Source organism: Marmota marmota, unplaced genomic scaffold (assembly GCF_001458135.2).
Source record: "Marmota marmota marmota unplaced genomic scaffold, marMar, whole genome shotgun sequence".
NCBI classification, from domain to species: domain Eukaryota; kingdom Metazoa; phylum Chordata; class Mammalia; order Rodentia; family Sciuridae; genus Marmota; species Marmota marmota.
Window position 1 is genome coordinate 18,340,720 of NW_026000048.1, and position 22,814 is coordinate 18,363,533.

Sequence of the window (22,814 nt, forward strand, 5' to 3'; positions counted from 1 at the left end):
ATATATATATATATATATATATATATATATATATATATATATATATATATATATATATATATACATTGCCTAGAGATAATAGTTTTTGAAATTGCTACCTATGATGCCAAATTCTTCCTTTTATGATGTTGCCACCGCCACCCCAGGGAGGACAATGACACATTGATATTGTGGCTGAAGATCACTGGTAGTAAGCTGTGCTGGAATAAAATGGAACAAAGTGAAAAAAATTAATGTTTGTCCCAGATTCTGATTCTAGGCTATCAACCCACTCATTGCTTTTTCTCAGGGACCATTTCAAAGTTGGAAATTGTTTCTCCCTTCCCAGATTCTTTATTACCAACATTTAAAAAGTCAATTAAAAAATCAGGAAGAATAGCCCTACAGTCATTTACAACATTTACTATCATTTGCATTCACCAGTGATCACTAACTGAAAACAAAAGACCCCTTTGAAAATGTTTCAACATTGTTCTTAGAGATAATGTGGATTTTTCTCTTTTGTGCAGATGACAGATTGTGTACACAATATATCACATTTTTTTTAATAACAAGGCAGGAAATATACATTTAGAAAGCAACATTTTAAAAAGTCCTGTTATTTTCAATATTATTTTTCTTTTCTTTTCTTTTCCTGCTGGGGATCAAATCCATGGCTCTCTGCATGTTAAGCTTTTTTCTACCACTGAGCTACACTCAGTCACTAATAATCTTTGAAATGACATTTATCTTTTTTCAGCCACAAAAATGAACAGAGTATATTAAAAACATTCTAAATCTGCTCTGAACCCAGTAAATCTACTCAATGAGGCAAAATAATATTTTGTTGTTGTTGTGCTATAGATTGAACCTGGGACTTTGTAAATGTTAAACTAGTTCTCTATCAAGGAGCTATCCCCAAGTCCACGAAACAACTCTTTTACCATCTTAGCTTCCAGTTGAGTCTGTTGTGAGTCAGTAAGTACCTGAATATAGGTGCTTTACAAAGTCTTCTGCCATAAGCTCATCTGGGATGAACTATTTGCATAAGGGTAGGAGGGGCTTTTGAATGTATTAATTATTTTATTTCCTTATGCTTATAATGAAAAAAATATTTCTTTCAGTATATATTTACTATCAGGGAATAAAAAAGATTTGTCTAAAAACGTTTGCTTATTTTTAGGAGATAATTTTATTATCACTAGATCTGATTAGTGATATGAAATAATTTTCTAGTGAGTATTTATTACTTTGATCTGTCACATTTCTATATTTATTCATAAAGTTACAAACACTCTTAATTGCATTCATTCCATTTGAATGTGAAATGCTTCTAGTCTCACAAAAAAAGCATTCATTTCTAAAAATAACATAGCAACATCTGATTACTTGATGTACACGGGAAGATGACAAGTCATTCTTTATTAAAATGGTATCCAAGAAAGAGAAAAGTGATACTTTATATCTGTCTTTGAAGATAACAGATCATTTTGTAATCCTATTTGCAATGGAAAAATTAACTGTTTTCAGGTCTTTGGGAAGATTTGCTAATGTTTCTTGTAAATATTTCCAGAATGTGACATTTTATATTATCTTTTACTCCATACTAGTTTTAAATGATAGAACAAGTAAAGATTTGCATTCAAATAATGAACACTGTGGAAAACACTATAAAATTATGGGAAAATATTATAGCCTAGATTTTCTTAGAAAAATCTGAAAATCAAGTAAATGCCTTTATCAATTATAAAAACTTTCCAGACTATAATCATTAAACCCCAAAAGGTGAGGCAGCATTATTTTTTTTTTGATAAAAAATACTATCATGAAAAAAAAATCTCTTTAGTTTTGGAAGTACCTGAAAATTTTCATTCCTTTTTAATAAAAGGGGTTATAATTAAGTGGAATTTAAAAATTTAAACAGAAGTTATACACTATTTTTTTTCAAATTCCTTTGGCCACAAGTGGATTTGCATTTGTGAATTCAAAATAATATGGATACCTGATAGGTAGGTTAAAAGATAGAGATACTGTCTAAAAGATGAAAAACTATTTTCTATGGCTTTTCTCTTTAAACTTGAGATTACATAAATATATGAAGCTTACAAAAGGGCTAGAAATTACTTGTAAAAGAGAAATAGTTTCAGCTGTGTTTAATCCATTCATTCAATTCAGTGAGATGGATTTCAAACCAGTACTTCAATTTAATAGCTCAGGCTTGAAATACCATATGGAAATAGCTCAGAACAACTGTTCCCAAGGGCTGTAAAGTTCAATTCTTCTCTTGTTTCTCGACAGATTCAGACATCTATGCATTGCTACAGCACAAACAGAAAAGTTTTCTTTCAGGGAAGCACAAAAGGAAAACTAAGGCAGTCTCTCTTCATTCAAAATGGTACCACCCCTTCTTGGACCTTGGGATGTCTGATTCCCCAATACCAGAGCATATATAGTGTGACATTCGCACATTTCTTTATGACAAATGCAAAATCGATGAATATGAATATACAAATGTATACTTTCTTTTAATAAAGAGATCCTTACCTATACTAAATCTTCTTCAGAAATACAAGGTGAAGTAAAACTCTGAACACTTAGAGAATATATTACACAACTTTGCTTAAAAATAGAAATGCTAAGTGTTCTTACCTTAAGTTTGAATAATCAGAAGATTTTAAATGTCTCATGTATTTACAATGGACCATTTATGTGTAAACTTAACACTGTTTTCATAAAATTCACAATATTTGGCAAACACACATGAGACATCTTTGGCAAAGGTCCATAGAAACTTCTGGTTGCCACGTAGAATTACAGAATTTCACTATTTATCAGAGATTCATATCCTTTATTTTTTCAAAGAATTGATGCCAAATTATGCAGTGCACATTAATTAGTTAGATGAAATAAATGGCAAAGATTTGGTGTGACTGGTATACTATAGTGGCATTACACTATAATATCATTGTATTAGTTCTAAAATTCAAATAAGTTATACCAAAGGGGCTGGACATTAATCATATTAAAGTATTCATGGATTAAGTAGAGACACCCATACTTACTTGGATGCAATAATAAAAATCACACTATTAGCATGTCTATGCCCACTTAGACCTATTTAGTCTTTGAGCTACAATATTTTAATTACTTTTTATATTTCTGAAAATGACATGGAAAACAAGAAGTCCTTAAGACATAATGCACTGATATAGAAAGGGGCAGTCCAGTGAATGATCTCAGAGGTTTTATTGTCAGAAAACTAGTTAGCTGAGGAGATAGGTTATGATCCACAGTGGGAAATTGATTGAATTTAACTCCACACTTCCTTGGAAGCTGGTATCCCCAATCAACACTGCTGACAGATAAACCTGGATCACTTAATGCTTGTCCACAAATGTTGACTTCTACTATGCATTCCCCCCATCCATGTTTGGGGAAGCAAAAGAGGCACATCCCTCCCTGGAACACTGTCCACTATAGGTGCATCCAGCTGTACTCTGGCTGAGGCATAAATCTATATGAATGGTTAGGAGAAGAGGGAGCTGAGGCATCTACTGGCCTTTCTGTTCCTGAGTTCCAGCCCATGTTGAGTGGCCACTTACTCCTTTGCTCTGAGCTTCTGCTCAACATATGCAGATTGCATACATTCTGAACTAGCCAATATGAATTTTTAGCACAATTTCTAAAAATTACTTATAGTTGTTCAACTTACCATGATTGACAGATCCCAAGACCCTCAAACTATGCCTGAAACTGCGAACAGTATGAAGCCCTATATAAACTATATTTTTACATATTCAAACATGCATATCTATGTAATCTTTTACTCTACATAATTTATAAATTAAACTTTAACAAAAAGAATAATAAAATAATCATGAAAACATAATAAAAGCTATGTGGATGTTGTCTCTCTCAAAATATTTTGTTGTAGTTTACTTTTTCACTTAAAGGAAGTATTTTATGGATTGTTTTTACCATATCTGAATTACCAGCATCACTGTTCTTGTGCTTTGCAGTCATGATGAAGTAAGTAAGGGATGATTTAATACTAGTATTAAAATATCATGCTAGCTAATCTGATAACCAAGAGCGCTAAGTGACTCTAAGTGACTACTGGCAGGGTAGCATATACAGAATGGATACACTGGACTAAGGGATGTTTCACATGATGGGCCAGAAAGAGCAGTATGGCACAAGATTTCATCATGTTGCTCAGAATGGGATACAACTTAAAACTGAATTGTTTAGTTATTCAGAATGGTGTACATTTTCAAATTTATGAATTGTTTAGTTTTGGGATTTTCTATTTAATATTTTCAGGTCATGCTTGATCACAGGTAACTAAAACTACAAAAGTGAAAATAATGGGGGACCACTGTAGATACATATCTAGACATAAAATATTGAAGCTAAACTATATTTTTCATATTGAATATAATTTCATACAATCCTATTTTAAATATATTATTGGAAATTAGTCTGGGTAAAAAAGAAAATAAAATTGCAAGGCAAAGAGAGAGAGAGAGAGAGAGAGAGAGAGAGAGAGAGAGGGAGAAATTCAACTGATTATCAGTTATCTGATATTCCCTGTACCAAAAGTTTCCTATCACTTTCACTATGTAATGCAATGAAAAGACATAATGGGATCTTCATAAGTGGGTAGAAAATTGAAGTTGGAAAAACACAGTGTAATAGTCTTAAAATTAATCTCAGAATCCTACAAGGGATGGGGAGATTAAAAATGATATTTCTCTCTGTAATGAACAATGCAAAAATATTCACAATTCTAGTTCTGAAAATAAATTATATGACTAATACACTTACTAGCTTTACAACTTATATGTATCATTCCAAAGACTATTTCCATGCCATTACTGCAAGTAAACTCAATTAGCTAACAGTGAAGCATCACAGAGATAATCTAGTTATTCTTTATAAAACTCTTTGAGGGACAGATATGGATCTTTTTTCCATTTTTGTTTCAATGAAGAGCTGACATGTCAAGCTAAGAATAATCTATAATTGAGCAAGATATATGATATCCTATTTTAATCCTCATTATCATTTTAGAGGATGAGCAATAATTGCAGATATCACTTCTGCCTGATTTACTATTTTCAGTGCATTTTCTTCCTTGAAAAGTAAAAGTCCTCATCAATATTACAAAATGAACAGTATTCAATCAGAAGTGTGAAACTATATACATTTGCCAATTACCCAAATAGAAGAAATTGAAATAGATTTTGTTCTCAGTTAATGTAGGATCTTTGGCAATACATAGTTGAAGAAATGAGGGCCATCTTAACATACAAAAGATGGTAGTGTCAAGGTAGTATTAAGCCGCCCTCCCAGGGAAGGTAATGACAAAGATCTGCCATTAAAATTCAGGAAAGCACCAGAAATATGGGCAAAATTTCATCCATAGTGGTTCATTTCAATTGATGACTGAAAATATAAATATTTCTAGAATTCATATTTTTATCCATGGCCTTTCCCTCAGCTAATATCTCTTTTCACCTCAGAACTATTCTCAGCTAAATTGAACTCATCTTTCTTCTTCTAGACTTGGACTTTCTGATCTAGTTCTCATTCAGCCTCCCATAGTGATATTTTAGGAGCTTTAATACAATCTTGCTTTTTTTTGTATCGAATCTTTCAGTGGCTCACAAATATACATTCTAAAAATCTCACATAATAAAAGAAAATCTTATTCCTGCTTATCTGTGCAAAAGTCTGCCTAGAAATACCTTTATACCTAGTTATCTTGTGACTCTTCATGAATTGATTCCAATGACACTTTATCCCTACCCTTAATCCTGGCTTACTACATAATAAGAGTTTTCAACATGTTAATTAACTTATGCCATATTTCTTCTTATTTTCAGTTGCATGCACCCACAAGGTTTTCTTTCACATATTTCTTGGAAACCAATCTAACACCTACATGCATTTGGGAAGCTACAATTCATTTTGGAGTCAAATATGTGTGCATCTTTAGTATTAATCTTAGTATATTCCATTTGTACAGTTTTCTGATTTTTGCAACCACATGCTGAAATCTCTATGACTTTTAGTTTCCCTAAAATGGAAATGTTACATTTAAAAAAAAAACAGTCACCAGCTTTTCACATTCATAATAAATATAGTAATAGAACTGTTCAGGATCAGGTAATACTTTTCTTTCTTTTAAAAATGAATGTCACAAATCTGCCTTATCACATTGATTCTTTTGTTTGTTTGTTTGTTTTGTTTGTTTTTGTTTTTGTACATAAGTTTTATACTGAGTTCACTGAGTAGAACGCAGCCAGAGGACAGAATCATCATAGAGTTCCATGAACTAATGATTCTATTTCTGTGAATTGATGCATCTTATTACTATTTTATATTTATATTCATTATTCTTACTGTCAGATCCCTCAAACTGAGAAAGTTTATTTAGGCTTAAAAGACACAGGCACAGTAGGATTTTGTTGATGGATAATCACATATAGTCTCTATACTACAAGCATCCCATGAAGATTCTGCCTATATCAAAATGATAAAATTTGCCTCTTCCTAAAAATAATCATAAGGGCAATCATATTATTATTTAGATTAAGCATTTTCCAATGACTTCTTTCATCTTAAATAGATTACCTTTTAGACATAGACAAAAAATTAGAGCTCATACAATAACCTGTGTGCAGCCCTTGACAATTGGTAATTTTAAAAGAAATGTACAACTTGGAACAATAAGATTCCCACACAACTGGCAGCATGTGCAATGGCAAAAGATCAAAGAGTTTTACATCTGTATGTAAGAGAAAAATTCTTGATCTCTAGTTTTAGCTAAATCTATTACATGTATTTGCTGATCATTCTCCTTTGTACTTTCCTCAGATATGAACTCGGATTCACACATGGAAGATGACACATACAAATGACACCTTTTCCCTACATTAATCCTGGCTCTCTACAGGATCAGGTTCTTCATCACATAGGAATCAACCTATGCCATATTTCTTCTCCTTTTCAATTGCTTGACACCATGATGTTTTATCCACCCCCCCACCCCTTTTTCCTGGCTATGCCTACCATTATTTATTTATTTATTTATTTATACCAGCATGAGGATTCTATAAGGCATTCTGTTGGTAAACAATAAAAAGATTTTTCATACCATTTATATCTTCAAAACTCATATCTAATTCTGCATTGTGGTCTAGCTCATTGCAACTCAAAGTGTGGCCTTTGGCCCTGCCAGAGATGTCATCAGTGAGAACTTGTTAGAAATGCAGACTGTCAGGAAGCCTCTAGCGCAGAATTGAGACATTGTGTTTTACCCAGATTCTCAAGGGAAGACATAAGACAGTTTCCAATATTACATGTGACTAACTAGAAAAAACTATGTATTTGCTTCAGAGTGTCAGAAAGGAATTTGTGATCGATTTCTACAAAGGGAAGAACTATAAGATACCAACATTATCCTTTAGGAATAGGCTGATGAATCTGAACTTTATGAAGCACCTGTAATTCTCAGCAAACAACTGCTAAGGCTCTCTCCATTCTAGGAACCACTGATATTGCTGTAAGAGCTCCCTGCTGGGAAAAGGAAAAGCAGCCTGCTTCCAGGTGACCAGGTGTCCCCCAGACTGTTTGTTTATGGTTGTATCCTTGGAATCATGGGATTCACAGCAGTCTGCTTAAACAAGGCCAAATCATGAATGGATTTCAACTTTACCTGAAATAATTTTATAGTTCTGAAATTATTCTAAAAAGTTGCACATTTACTGGCTTTTTCGGACACCTTGAGTTTAATTCCTACAAATCAGCAAAGGTTCATTGATTACCTGGCTACATGAGTAGAGGATACATAAGAATAAAGATCTCTCTGGGTGAGGTGGTACATGCCTATAAGCCCAGCCAATCAGTAGGTTAAGGCAGCAGAATCACAAGTTCAAGGCCAGCCTTAGCAACTTAGTGAGGCCCTAAGCAACTTAGTGAGACCCTGTCTCTAAAATTAGAATGGGCTAGGGATATGATTCAGTGATTAATTGACTCTGGGTTAATCCCTGGTTTAAAAAAAAAGAATAAAGATCCACCAGAAATCAACATTAAGATCAATAGTGACAGCTATCATTGATGGGTTCTTGAAGTCAAGAGGAAATACAAAAATGTTTTTGAAATCTACTATAACTTTATGGGAAGAAAATTTAAAAAGAAAACAATAGAAACAATAATAAAACTTAAATTGAAAGAATTCTTTAACCGGAATAGCCAGTTTTACAATCCTTCCATTATCTGTTCTGATGCAGAGCCAGAAAAAATACTATCACCAAGCACCAAATCAAAGAGAATAACAGCCTTTGTATATTTCAGAATGAATGTTTAACAAAAGGATAAACATGCTATTGTCTTTTTTTGTTTGTTTGTTTTCATTTTTTTTAAATGGGAAATAAAGTCTAGACAATGGAAGAAAAGAGAAGAACATTTTCAATAATGCCCTTCTTAGTGGTTTCAGTTTCACTGGGATACAAATGATTTTAATAGCTACAGACAGGGCTGCTGGACAAAATGATTCAGATTCTTGACATTGACTTTGAAAGCACCTAAAGCAAAAGATGCCCATAGTCTTTCATGAACCTTGCTTATATTTGGCAGTATGAACCAAAGTACTTATTTCTAAAAGATAAGAAAAATATTATCACAACAATTACCTGTGAGTAGTCAATTTTAGCCAATGGATTCCTTTTATTATTAATATTTAACTTGATTAGGCAAAAGAATTCTCCCCAAGAGGGGTAACATCAGTGTTCAAACAGACTACTCCAGGATCAGCATATCTTTAATATATCCTAAATACTACTTAAGGATCAGGATAACTAAAACTTTCCAAAGAAGTTTCAGACAAAGATTATTTTTTTTTTCTAAAACAAGTAGCAGTACCTAGGAACAACTTAGGAAGATTCCCCATCATCTCCATCAAAACCCAGAATCCCATCAAAATAAATTTCAATATAAGGGTAGGCAGTGCTCTTATTATAAGAGCAGCTGTGGCTCCATGATCAATTCCTTCCAGGCAGATTGGAACCCTAAGGTTACTCCCATGTGGCTATGCAGGGGCTGCCTGTCCAAAACCACTACAGAATGCAACTGCAATTGTCTCTCCTCCTAGTAGAGGAAGCTCAGGTACCTAGAAGGATAAATCGTGGGAGCCTGTCAAGCCTGGGTTTGAATGCTAATCACATTAATGATTAATAGAAAGCATCTAAAACTAAATATGAAAATGCCCTGTGTAAAAAGTCATTATTATTGCCCATGGAACCTGGGGACACACATCTCACAAGGTTGTTATCATGAACAAAACAGACAGCATCCATAGAACATCCATCAGATTTCAGCTTCAAGTTAAGTATCCATAGAAGAGCTACCTGTCCATCCTTCCTCCTACATTGTACTGATTCAAAACTCCTGATCATTTGTGATTTCCTTCTGTTAAAGTGGAAAACAGAAAACAAAAGTGATGGAATAACAAATTGCAGTTATAATAATAAAGGGATTATATTTTGATGTGAGAAAAAAAGGGAGGAAAGGGAGTTTCTATTACACTAGTGATTAGGAGAGATCACAGAGTTCCAGGAACCTGTGTTGTCCCCCTTTAGTTTGTAAGGTCCGTGTCCTGGGCAGAGTACATGCCTGATTATTTCAGGTAGACTCTCCCTTTTTTTTTATGCTAAGCCCCAGCAAATGAGTGGCCTGAGTAGATGATGTTGCCTACTCCAAGTTGTTAAAACAACATTATTACCAAAATAGCAGACACACTGTAGGAGTCATAGTCATAGTCTCTTATGACCCTAAAATTACACAACTTCTGCTCCTTATGCATCGCCTGCTGCTGGTTAAAGGAAGTGGCTGGGGAAGACAGGAAACACCATACCACGTGGTGAGGTCACACAGAGGGTTTCAGAAATCACTGGGTTTCTCACATGTACAGAATTCCAGCAGTATGTGCTTCAGATCTTCTGAAGAGTCTCTCACTGTGATGGAACAAAATGATACCTTGGTACCATTTGCAGGTCTATAGTATCTGTCCCATGACACTGAATTCTTTTCCTAAATAATGAGCAATTCAGAGACAGCACTCCAGAGGAAAGAGTGTTGCCTCGTTCTTTAAAATCACAAGCCTGTCATCTGAGAGAAAGCAGGAACTAAAAATTCAGATGGAGAGAGAATATATGAGAAGAAAATGGCCAGACTGTGCATCACCATGGAACTATGACCCCAAGTGCTATAGCAACCATTCCAAGAAGCCAAACCACAGCCTTCTTAGTAGTCAGATTTGAATGGTCAGCACTTGATTAATAACTGAGAGCTTCTCTTTATTCACGTTCCAGTTTCTAAGTTAGAATCAACTGTAGAAATCAAATATGTCCCTCAAACCGTTCACCAGAGATGCTGCATTAGTCAACCACAGCAGCTTCCCATGCCAAACCCCTCCAATCAGAGCATCCCTGAAGCCTTCCCTTTTCCCACCATTTTTCCACTTCCTTTCCATCCTTTGAGTCTTCAGCAAAAGCAAAATGAAGGTGGCTGACACCTTTTGTACCAAATAAGGAGCCTCTGTTCTCATTTGGGTAGTCTTTGTTTCCACGAGATTTACTTATTTGTTTTGGTTGTGTCTATTTCACAATCAAGATCATAGTTTGTGATCGAAATGTTAATGACTCTGGAAACACGAAATGTAACCCCACCTTTGAGGCCTCTGAGTGCCCCTAAAATCTGCCTAAAAATGTGTGCTCTGCAAATTTTATACTTACCAAAACTCACTCCAATTTCCTCTTGCTGCTTCATGGCTCCAAACATAATAACATATAGAACACCATATAGTCACAGAGTGGCCAAGCATCCCTGTTTGTCCAGAACTAGCCCATTGTTAGCACTCGAAGTCCTAGATTCCTAGAAACTCCTACATCCTTGGGCAAACTGTGACACTGCATCACCCATAAGACTCCAACATGCTATGCTGTTTCAACACTCAGCCATTGCAGAGGTGATTCACACTACTAGGAACCTTCTTTCTTTCTATTAACAAATTATTGACTGAGTAAACTCTGATCAATCAGCTAAGCTCCTGCCTAAATACCCATTCCTGGTAAAACCTCTTTGTTATCGCTCTAACCCTCAAGCTCAAGAGGGGTTCACTCTGCCTTCCTGCCTGGCACACCAGGGTACACATTTTTGTAAACGTCTTATGAGACATGGATGATTTGGTTATGGTCTTTAGACCCTTAAACACAATCAATTTCCAAACAACAGGTACTATGTTGTCCCTTCAGTGCTGTCACAACCCCAAGTCCACATTTGTCTATTTCTTGAGTGAATTAATTAGTGGATTAGTTACTATATTAATAAAATGAATTGTTCTTTAAGACCAAACGATTGAAATTGAAATGAAGGGAAGACATACATATAGTAGAAGTTGGGCACATTACAACAAATAGATTCATTAATCCATCTCAACTACCCAGATAACTTGTCTACCTCAATCTGTGTGGTGTTGTCCTGCCCGTCATCCAGTAGCAGATCTGAGAAGCCCCTGGGTTCTGGAGAGTCTTGGCCTATGCTTGCTCGGTTTGTGTCTACTGCCTTGAGAGAGTCCAGGTTCCTTTTCCACCTCTGGCTGTATGCCTGGGAGTCCACTTCCACCTCCTCTGCTGTTCCAGGGAAGGCCTGAGCAACTTCATATCTCCAATCTGAAAAAGAAACAAACTATGTTACCTCTTGGTATGAATCATATACATATTATTTAGTAGTGAAGGAAAAGTAACTTTGCTAGTCATTAGAATATGAAACCAACTTATACAGTGAAATCAGTTTACTTCTAATATTTTTTTGAGTTGGCATGAGCATCTCTGAGCAGAATGCATTTCAGGATGCACCAGAAATGGACCATGGTTAATGTACAGATCTTACAGAGTTCCTAAAATAGGTGCACAGTGCAGCAATCTGTATTCTCCCCCATCCCCTGCACAAGTGCATTTCATAAACACACTTTAACTGTTCTGAAAAGTAATCTAGAATCCAAACAAAAGAATGAACTCAAGCAGTTTTCAGCTAATATGAAAATAAAATTCAGACCTTTGTAAGTTCACATTATTTTGCATGAGTTATGCTAAAATACAAAGAAACACCAATGTCCTTGAATAGGTTAAATAATAAATGGAATCATCTTCTTGTAAATGTGCTAACCTGCCTTGTAGTTTACAAGCCAGACCTGGTTCATTGCCTAACTCATTTAATAAGCAACACCCTCAGGAGTCATTGCAGCTGAGCTTGTTCATTTGTGCTGTTCTCACCTTGGGATCTTGTCAGGGTGGTAAAGGATGACAGTGATAGGCACTTATAGAAATGGATGGGACGGCAAGGAGATCAAATCACAGAGGTACTTTAAAGCCATCTGCAAGGACCAGCCTGCTGACCCAGCTCAGCTTGCCACTACAGGAGGGAAAATTAGATTTAATCATCACTGCTAGTCTTTCATTTCAGTAGGTCAGCAGGCGAAGGTGTACCACAAAGATTGAAAATTCAGTTTCTGAGCAAGAAGAACAGCCTTCCTCTAGCCAACCATTACCAAAAGATGTGAATCGACAGGCTTTATAACTGGCTGGATACAGGTTCAAAAAGGGTGAAGAGAGAAGTGATTTAATCATGGTCAGGACGTTCCCCTCTATACAAGAACATTCCAAGAAACCAAGGTGTATTTAATGTAGCTTTTCACCATACCACTGAATCAGCAATGTAGAACCCCAGTAACTAACTAAAGTTACCACTCTCACTCGCAGACACAATGGCTGACAATCCCTTTCAACTCAGAGAGGTGCTAATAATTCTTCTAGACATAGGGGACAGCCAGAGGTTTTGCATTGAACCTAAAAAGAGCTCTTATAGCCTTAAACTTTGGTGGATAGAACCAGATAGAAAACCTACCAGAGAGTCTCCAATAGAACCACAAGGAACAAAATAATTAAAAGTCAGAGAAATACAGCCCTGTGCTCAATTAGCTGAACTGTACACTAAAGCAAACTAATGTGGGCAGGGGTTTGGCACTTGCCTGTCATGCTCCAGGTCCTGGGTTCAATCCCCAACACTGCCTTAAAAGCAAAACTCATGGACAGGAAGGATATCCCATGGTCCCCTAACCTCCCACAATTTAATTCAATGTATATGTGATATCAATATTGTCATTGTCACTCTAGAAAATGCTTCTTTTTTAATATTCTTGTCACTAATGGCCATTGGACAGTACCTACATATTCATCAATGACTGAATGAGTGAATGAATGCATATTATTGACAGACTCTTTTGGAGCAAGAATCACAGTATCAGACAGAATTAAGTAATGGGAAAATTCTAAAGATTCAGGAGTCCTGGACTGGCTTTCTGTTAGCCCACAACCAGCAAACCTTCAGCATAATTTATAAATCTGTCTGTGCTTTAGTTGCCCCATATTTTAAATACAAATGAAAATACCTTACCTGCAAAGGCAGCTTTTTCTGAGGATGTGTCAGGCTCAAGACCTATGATCTTAGGCACAGCTACATAAAGCAATTTTACTTGCTTTATTTATATATCCTGCCTCATTATCAAAAATATATGAGGCAACTTACAACCAAGGTAAGCAATAAAATTTTAAAACACCCTGAAGAGACATTCCAGCACAAAACTCAGGTCAACTTCAGAAACACATTTAACTTGCACTCAGGGTGGTGACTCGCATTTATACCTTGAGGAGGAGGCAACACCTATGGGGACACTAACAGTCATAAAGGGACAACTGGACACTGAGATGGGATCTTTGATAGAATGTTAGTCTATCCAAACAATGGTGAGGCACTAAGCAATTCAGTGAGACCCTGTCTCTAAATAAAATACAAAATAGGGCTGGAATGTGGCTCAGTGGTTAAGTACCCCCGAGTTCAATCCCTGGTATCAAAAAAAAGAAAGAAAGAAATAGTAAGGGACATAACACACTAACTGAATTAAAATGCACCAGAAAGAAAACTGAATTAAAAAAAAAATACACACAGGTATACAGGAGCACTTCAATAAGGAACATGTCAGACCTCTAATATATAAATCAAATGAAAATATACCTAAATCTCAAGAATATTTGTCTTCATTAAAAATCTTCAAATAAAGAATTTCAATATAACTCTTGGTTTCTTTATTTCATTTAAATAATTTCCTTCCTTCCTTCCTTCCTTCCTTCCTTCCTTCCATTCCAGATGGGGCCTCACTATGTTGCCTAGGCTGGTTTTGAATTCCTGGGTTCAAGAGATCCTCCTACCTCATCCTCCTGATTAGCTGGGACCTCTCAGACATGTGTCACCACTCTTACCCTTTCAGTTTCTTTTAAATAGATGCTATTTTCTCTTTTCTGATAGTAATTCTACCATTTTCTTTTGGTGTATGTGTAATGTAGATCCATTCCGTTCTTTCCACAACGCTTGCTAGGTCCATTGACCTCACCTCAGTCCTGGGATCCTGGCCTGAGCAGCAGCAGACAGAATAACTAACTGTGGAGGAGAAATAGGATTCTATTTCTCAAGTTTCTCAAATCCTCCGTTTCATTTTTTCTCCCTGTCCATTTTCTCGAAACAACAACTACAAAGATGCTTCAAAACTTAGGAATGATGTTATTCTTATTTCCCATGTAGGTTGAAATCCAAGAAGTATAATTCCTGTATTAAACTCTTGTTTTTCAAGTAAATATCTATACTCAATCTTTAGCAGGATTACTGGGGCTGGTGAATTTATCAGACAGAACTCTTGTATAAGAGAGACAGACATGCTTACACTAGCACTTGTGAAGTTGTCCAGACTCCTGTAGGCTTCTTTTGTCTCCCATTGTTTAACAATAGTTTCTGATTTCTTTTTTATTCTCACTATTTAATTTTTAAATTATTTTATTGTCATTAACATATATTAATTGTACATACTAATGGGGTTCAGTGTGACATTTTCACAGGTGCCTGCACCATACAGTGACAAACCTTGCTTTCATAGCTCTCCCACTGACAGCTGTCCCAGGGGTCTGTTGGATTCCATCTATCATCCACATGTTTGCTCCTCCTAAAATCTGCAATGACAAACTCTGAAACCAATTGTTTGCTCCCTCTAATTGTGTTTACAAAGAATAAACAGAATCTCAGGAAGGGCCTGGGAGATTTGCTAATGAGAAAATTTCTGAATGTAAGGCCTGGCCTCTGTGAACATCCTTTGGGTTGCCATTTTAAACCTAATTCTGTGTTCCTGGTTATGTTATGAATAGGCCAGGCTTCTGGATCATGGGTAGAGGAAATGTTACTCTGTGTTCATAATTCAGTGTACATGGTTCATCAAGACTGAAATATGAAATTGGTGTAGATTCGATCCCATTTGGGAATGGCTTTTTTTGAGAAGATAAAACAAGTCAAAATGGATTTTTGACAGAAATAAGGAGAAAAATCAGGAAAAAAAAAACAGCTTGGTTACCTATATTGTAAATTAGTTTTCTGCTTTTCCCTGTTTTTCAACCACATAAAAATATTTCAAATTACTCTTTAAATCAGCACCAAAATGAATCATTCAGAAGCAAGACAAAGGGATAGATGGGATGCAATTTTTCCCTTCCCAGCTGTAGTGAAAACACGGGCAACAGGAAGGCTTGCTGAGGAGTCTGGATGAACAGATTGTTTGCTTTCTGTCTACTGTATGTTAATTAAACCAGTGATGAAAAACCTTCAAAGATAATTTTCTCCAACATATTTGACTACAGTTGTTAATCAGATAGCTCATGGAAACATTAAGTATATTTAATGATTTCATTTGGATATAAGGAAGCATTAAAAACACACATTTCTATACATATAAATAGATCTTAACACATTCTTGAGACATTTTATTTGCAAATAATGAGACATTATATTAGCAAACTGTTATTGAAAAAGGGGCTTCATTAGTTTTCCAATAGACCATCATTACAGAACCATAAATTTATCTGAGAAAAAGAAACTCATGTGTATCCTTACGCTATTTTTTGTAAATCTTGAGGTCTCTTTTGTGCCATTATGTACTATAAAATAAAGCAAAAGGGAAGAAAACTGTGCTGGGCTGAGTATATTTATTTTGTCATACTCTAATAATTTTATTTAAATACCTTGCATTTAACAAATAGTTATATATTGAAAATATTTGATCCCATCTCTTCATCTCTATGAACTATACTTATAATGTACACATGCCAAACAACCAAGAAGTAACTGCATAAATTGACATGTATCTTATTTAATTAGAACACACTGCTACTATACCTTTTGAGAGGCACTTTGTTCTGTACTTCACAAGTGAACCAAATCACCATTGTGAATCCTCTGCAGAAATATTCATATTCTTCACTGAAATCAGATTTACTGCTAGATTCATCTGAGAATAGATGAAAATATTTGGCTAAGGTAGACTGCCATATGGCTTTGCATCACAATGTATTGCAGAACTGAAGAAAAAATTCTATCAAATAATGATATCTGTGGTTATGTTCAATAATGAACTGACTACCCCAGTTGGACTTTGAGGTTTTGACAGCATTACAGAGGGAGGTAACTATTGTGGATAAATCTTGGAGAATGCTTAATCTAGAGGAATTGGGGGATTTGAGTAGGACCTAGCTGCCATATGTTATTAAAGCTCTCTAGGAGATTCTCACCCAACTATAGAACACTTCAGGTATTTGCTCCAACTACTCTTCTTTTTTCCCCCATCATGTCTTACACTCCTGGCACACAGAATTTCTCAATAATCTCATTACCAGCAATAAACGTAGTTACCTTTGCATAAATGAAAACTGCTCCCCCACCCCCAAACCTTTGTTAAATCTAACAACTCCTTCAAGACCCAGCTCAAATATTGTCTTTTGAAATGAAGCTTCCCTTGAAGCGCTAACTGAATTTTCTCTTATAATCCAGTAACTCCTTTCACCTGACTTTGAAAATACTTTCAGGCCTACCTACTTGAACATGAGGTTGTGCAGAAAAAGAGTTCACACAGCAGGCCTGAGATTTGTTCTCTTTAGAAAGGCCTTTTGCTTGGTTGGTGCTGAACTGAAACCTGGGAATTTAGTCTGAGGAAAGATTTCCAAGCCTTCCCTGATAAAAGTGCCTCACTGTGCCTAAATCATTTGAGTATATAATATCATTTATGTTGAACATCTGCCTTCCTTCTGGGTATCTGGAATCGGGGTACATGCTAGACAGAAGGTAGCTGTGTGAACAAGTCCTAATAAAACCATGGGGACTGATTTTATAATGAGATTCCTTGATAGACAATATATCATGTGTGTTGTCAAGATGTATTGCTGGAGAAATGTGTATAGAAACACATTCCTATGTGTCTGAAAAGGACACTTAGATATGTGACCTGGATTCCATAGACACTGTCCCGTGGGCCTTGTCACTTTGCTGATTTTCCCTTGTATTCCTTGGCTGTAATAAACCAAATCCTGAATGTGATCACATGATGACTCTTGGAATCTACTTAGTAAATCACCAGTGTTGGGGGATGGTTTGGGGGCCCCCAATAAGAGATGTTTTACAGTACTGATTCTTATTTATCTTTGGGGGTGTCCTATTGGTATAAGTACAGGCACTGGTATCTAATAAATATCTGGTTTTTAAATGACAAATCAATGAATGCATGATTGACTAGGTCACTGTTCATCTGAGACAGTGTTCAAAATATATATGTGGTATTGCTTTCTTATTTAGCTCCTTCAGATTTCAACCATGTTTCTGAGCAATCAGAGAAAAGAACAGAAAAAGGAGACAATAATAGGAAACAAATCTGTAGATGCTTCTATTGATCTGAGGTAAATTTGACTTAAAATAGGTCACTGGCTGGTGGCGTCATGTCCAGCAACACTATGGTTGCAGCTTATTATCTCTGTCCTCTTTGGTAATGAGATCACTGAGAAATATAACGCATGTCTTTGAAGAACGTGGTCATGGTCCAGAGAGATTGAAAAACTATGAAGTAGATGAAAAGAGAATGATTATTAATTGATAATAGAAAATTAGTAGAAAATTACTCTAGAAGCTTGAGTTCTCTGTCTCAGGCAGCACAGAATTAGGACCTTAAGGGCCACGGCCAAGAAGCAAGTGCCCTGTTCTGCACCTTTTCCCTTCTGTCACTTCACGTCATGACAGCAATCTTGTTCACTGTGAGTATGGTACATTTCTGGTGAAGAGCGTTTGGAAGTTTAAGAAAAATATAAAGAAAACAAAATAGAATGGGAAACTAATTACCAAGCACTTGATCCAAAATATAGACCAAATCAATTGACACTCATAATATTTAATATTTTATAATTGTACTATTAAATAAAATAATAGACATTTTAGTTTGCAGGCAAAAATAGTGAATTTTTCTGTAGGAAATAGAAAACTCAATCAGCCTTATGAGTAATAAATGAAACTGAAGACAACATTAGGGAACTACAATAACAAAGTACTAAAGATAATCAAAAACACTGTGCTAATGGTTATGAACAAAGGTGTTTTATACATTACTTATAAGAATTGGTTAATAAAAATAATATTAATAATAACTACCATCAGTCAGGATTACTAATGTGTCTGGCATGTCCCATCATCCCATTTTACATATGAGGTCACTGATGTGGTCTAAAATGTTATATAATCTACTTCTGATCAACTCTTCCAGGTATGAATTTAGCAATCTCTCCCAAATCCTAGTGATATAACACAAAAAAAACTATCTAAAAGGAAAAAAAAAACAGGCAAAAATTATGGCATTGAAATAGCAAAGGTAAGTAAACAATGTAGCAGGTGAGAGCAAATGAGGATAGCAGCACACCAGCCCAGTGACTGAGCACTCACGGGAGGGTCAGCAAGGAACAGCTGCTACTATTGATTATGTCTTTTATTACAACATGAGGGGTTGGGAAGTAGTTAAAAACAATCTTCTTATTCACTGAGGATTTTTCTATTAACTTCTTAGTAATGTTTTTTAAATGGAATTCAAGTAGATATTAGCAATTCAAGCAGATTTCAACCAAGAACTGATTTTTCAGATAAACCTGTCAAACTTAGGGAACAGGCTCATGTCCACAGGAGCTATAATCAACAAGTAATCTAGAAATAGAAAAAGAGCTCTAATTAAATCAGAGGTCCTATCATTTAATAAAATCTTTGTAATTGTCCACAGAGAATATTGCACTATCAACCCAAAAACCACATAGAATATTTAAGTATGTCACCTCATACAATCTGCTAAAGGGGAGGTACAGTCTTATAACCTTTATGATCCCTCCAAACTAGAAAAGTCTATTATTCTGCAGTTTAGCTAAATGTTTAGTTCTTTTTAACTAAATACCTTGCTAGCATTCTACTATTTGACTGAATATCTTGTTAATGCATTTTAGGCAATTTGCAGCCATATATTAAATATTCTACATTCGTTTTCATATTTCCTATTTTATTTGGCAAAATTTGTGTTTTATGATAGTCCAGTGGTCCCACAGCACAATAAATAACTAAAACTACTTGGTAAACAGCTTTACACTTTGATGCATTGGCCATCCTATACTGCCCTTGTTTCCTGTCTTGGGAGTGGCTCGTTTTTAAATGAGGGCTTTTCACTAAAAACTAACAACCTGATGCATCAAAAAGTATTACTCTGCCAACTATGGGAGACAGAAAATTCTGTAAACAAGGACCAGTCATGGCCAACAGCCTTTCTCTCAGGAAAATGTGAAAATTCCGAGTCAGAACAAGCCAGATGGAATCAATTGTTACAATGGTGCCCAGTGTCAGAGATGACGTCCAAATGCCTAGGGCCCAAATCACTGAGGGCCTTCTATTAAATTAAGATGACCAGATGTCTGATGGACTCAATCTCATTCCATATTGTCATCACATCATATTCTGTTTGTGGGGTCAGAATCCCTGATGACCCACTGTAGAGAATAGACTGACTTAGCCAATGACTACAGATGACAATCAACATTGACTTCTATCAGATTGTATTTTGTAAATTCTGCCTGATTTAAATCACATAAATCAAGCATTAGCAAATTAGCACTAAATTTCCATAGGTTAAATGTCCTCTCTAGAGATTTGTTTGGACTTGGATGTTGGCCAACAACACAACATTCTCAAAACAAAGTTATTTCTATCACTAATTTTTTTGAAAATGAAATCTAAGGATATAACTATAGGCCAATCGCTTAACTATTCAGGGCCATTAAAAGATGATATTCATAAATGGAAGACACCACATACTCTTAGAAACAAACCCAATGTTATTTTCCTGAAATTTGACTTACGTTGATTCTCAAGTTTGACCTCAAATAATTTAGTGGTGAACTGGGACTTCTACCTGCCCCCAAAAGATAAGCAATACTCAATATATAATTGAACAGCCAGGAGGGAATAAGCCCCCTTTATTCACAGGGGATATGTTCTAAGACCCCCAGTGGCTGCCTGAAAACCAAATCCTATGATAGAATGATTTTTCTATCTCTACTAAGCTTTTATCAAGGACTGTGGTCATTAACTTTTGCAGGTTGAGATGTAATAAAAAACCAGCACAATGTTTTTCCTTCTTCATAGTTTCAAAAATGGAAGATTCATTCTTAATATAGATATTAGCATTCTCAGCAAATGACTTCTTTCTTTCCTTATTGATTCAAGAATTTTCAACATTTCACTTAAAGGAAGCACTTTACAGGTTCAGTAAGACACATCCAAATTGCCCACATCATTACTTTGTGCTTTAGGCCATAGTTAATTAAAATACGAGTTGCTTGATCTGATAACCAAGATGAAAAGGCTACTAAGTGATTCATGGGTAGGTATTATATACATCATCTATACACTGGAAAGGAATGACTCACATCCCAGCTAGATAGAGGGATTCAGTGAGAGATTTCATCATGCCTCTCAGAACAGCACACAATCTAAAACTTACCAATTGTCTATTTTGGGAATTTTGTAGCTAATATTTTCAGAACATAGGTGACTGTGAATAAATGAAAGCATGAAAAGTAAACCCACAGAAATGGGATGATTATGATATCTGATGTGACAATGCAGTTAGGTCCCTGCTCAGCCACATGGCCTGGGCTTTGTCCATTATGAATAATCAGATAATACTAGTCATTAATTGTTAAATATCATTCCTGAATAAGGCTTTAAAATAAAATCAGGGAAACAGCATTTATAGGCTGACTGTTGTGTGCTAAGTTTTAGTATACAGGGTAAACAAAATAGACATAATCTCAAAAAGTTTAAATAATAGCTGCAAATTCAGTGATCACACAAAACACACAAACATAAAAACAGGCATTAAAAAACTTTAAATTGAGAAGTATTCCTCTTTCAGTTTTATATGTTTTAATCAATCAGCAAGAAAAACACCAATAACTCATGTCAACATTAATATAATGTATATCTATGCAAAATGATGAATCACATATAGTTTATCTTAATAAAGGCAAATGCATCCTACCAACGGAAAAGAAAGAAGTTCGTTTTCAATTTTTGAAAAAAGTGGGCGAAACCATAAATAGTTCAGAGATGAAAATCTGAATACCAATAAAGATACCAAATGTTAAGCATCTTGGAAAGTACAAAAAAATGCAACAAAATAAAATCCTTTTCTGCACTCACAAAGATTTAATGTAAAATTGTTGTTCTGGTATTAGATAAGGCATTTTCAAAAACATGTATTGAACTCTACTGTTGTATAATTTACTAACACTACAGGGATTCTACTTTTAACCAAAATTACTTCTCGGAAGCTCTACTAAAAGCCTTTAATGCGTGATAGCTTGGAAATATTCAAAGTTGTGTTTAAAAAATGTGAAAAGAATAGAAAACTACTTAAAATTTGAATTGGAACAATAAAAAATATTTATACTTGGTGTGTGGTTGCATGAGGGCATGCGGGCACGTGCACACACACACACACACACACACACACACACAGAAATACATTGTAGCACTGCCAGCCCTTTTCTCTGTTATTCAAGATGGCTCCTGGTTTTGGTTTGTTCTTTTGGTGTATATACATCATATACATTTTCTACAATGTATTGCACATATGGAGAGAGGAAAATAAACACTGTCTTGGTTATTAAAGGCCACCCACATTCAACTATTTGAACCACCACCACCACTTCATTTTCCTACAGTTATTTTAATGAGATCTCCAAACTTTACTAAAACCAATCACTCTGTTCTTACTACATTATAATCATTGAATAAATTACATTCTTCTGCAGAGCACTGTGACCTAAGCCAGGGGAAGGGAAGTGCCATGCTGTTTTCTATGTCCATGCTCCTTTTTGCTATTACAGTAAATGTTCACTAGAACTACCCAGGCCTCCAGCTGGACTATTTCCCTGGTTCATTTCACAATATAGTTGCGGTGGTGGCATTGTGGTCCCCTTGATGGCAGCTCATGCTTATGATGATCTTCTTTTTATGCTTCAGGTTTTTATATTGGGCTACCTGGATACATTGGGTCATTTCTAGAAAAAATTAGTCCTGCAAATTTCTATGTAATTTCCTATACTTTTCTCACCTCTTTTTTTTTTCTATATATGAGTTCCAACAAATAAAAGATAAGAATTATACCACCATGACTTCAAAATCCTTTAAAAGGTTCAGAAAGATTGATACAACTAGAGAAAAGTGATTTTCCCCAAGTTGTTCTACTTCTCACATTTGATTCATAGAGTTAATGAAATAAATCTTCACACAGTCTCAGATCCATAAAGCAGTGGGAAAAACCA

The 22,814-nt window shown here is 35.4% G+C and overlaps 1 protein-coding gene across 1 annotated transcript in view; it reads right to left on the bottom strand.

Annotated features, from left to right (window-relative positions):
* Plxdc2 (plexin domain containing 2) overlaps positions 1-22,814 on the bottom strand; it is a 433,048-nt gene that overhangs the window by 248,602 nt on the left and 161,632 nt on the right. Inside the window, exon 2 of the mRNA XM_048812745.1 lies at positions 11,503-11,714. Coding sequence (XP_048668702.1) covers positions 11,503-11,714 — 212 coding nt within the window. The remainder of the gene's footprint in view (positions 1-11,502; positions 11,715-22,814) is intronic.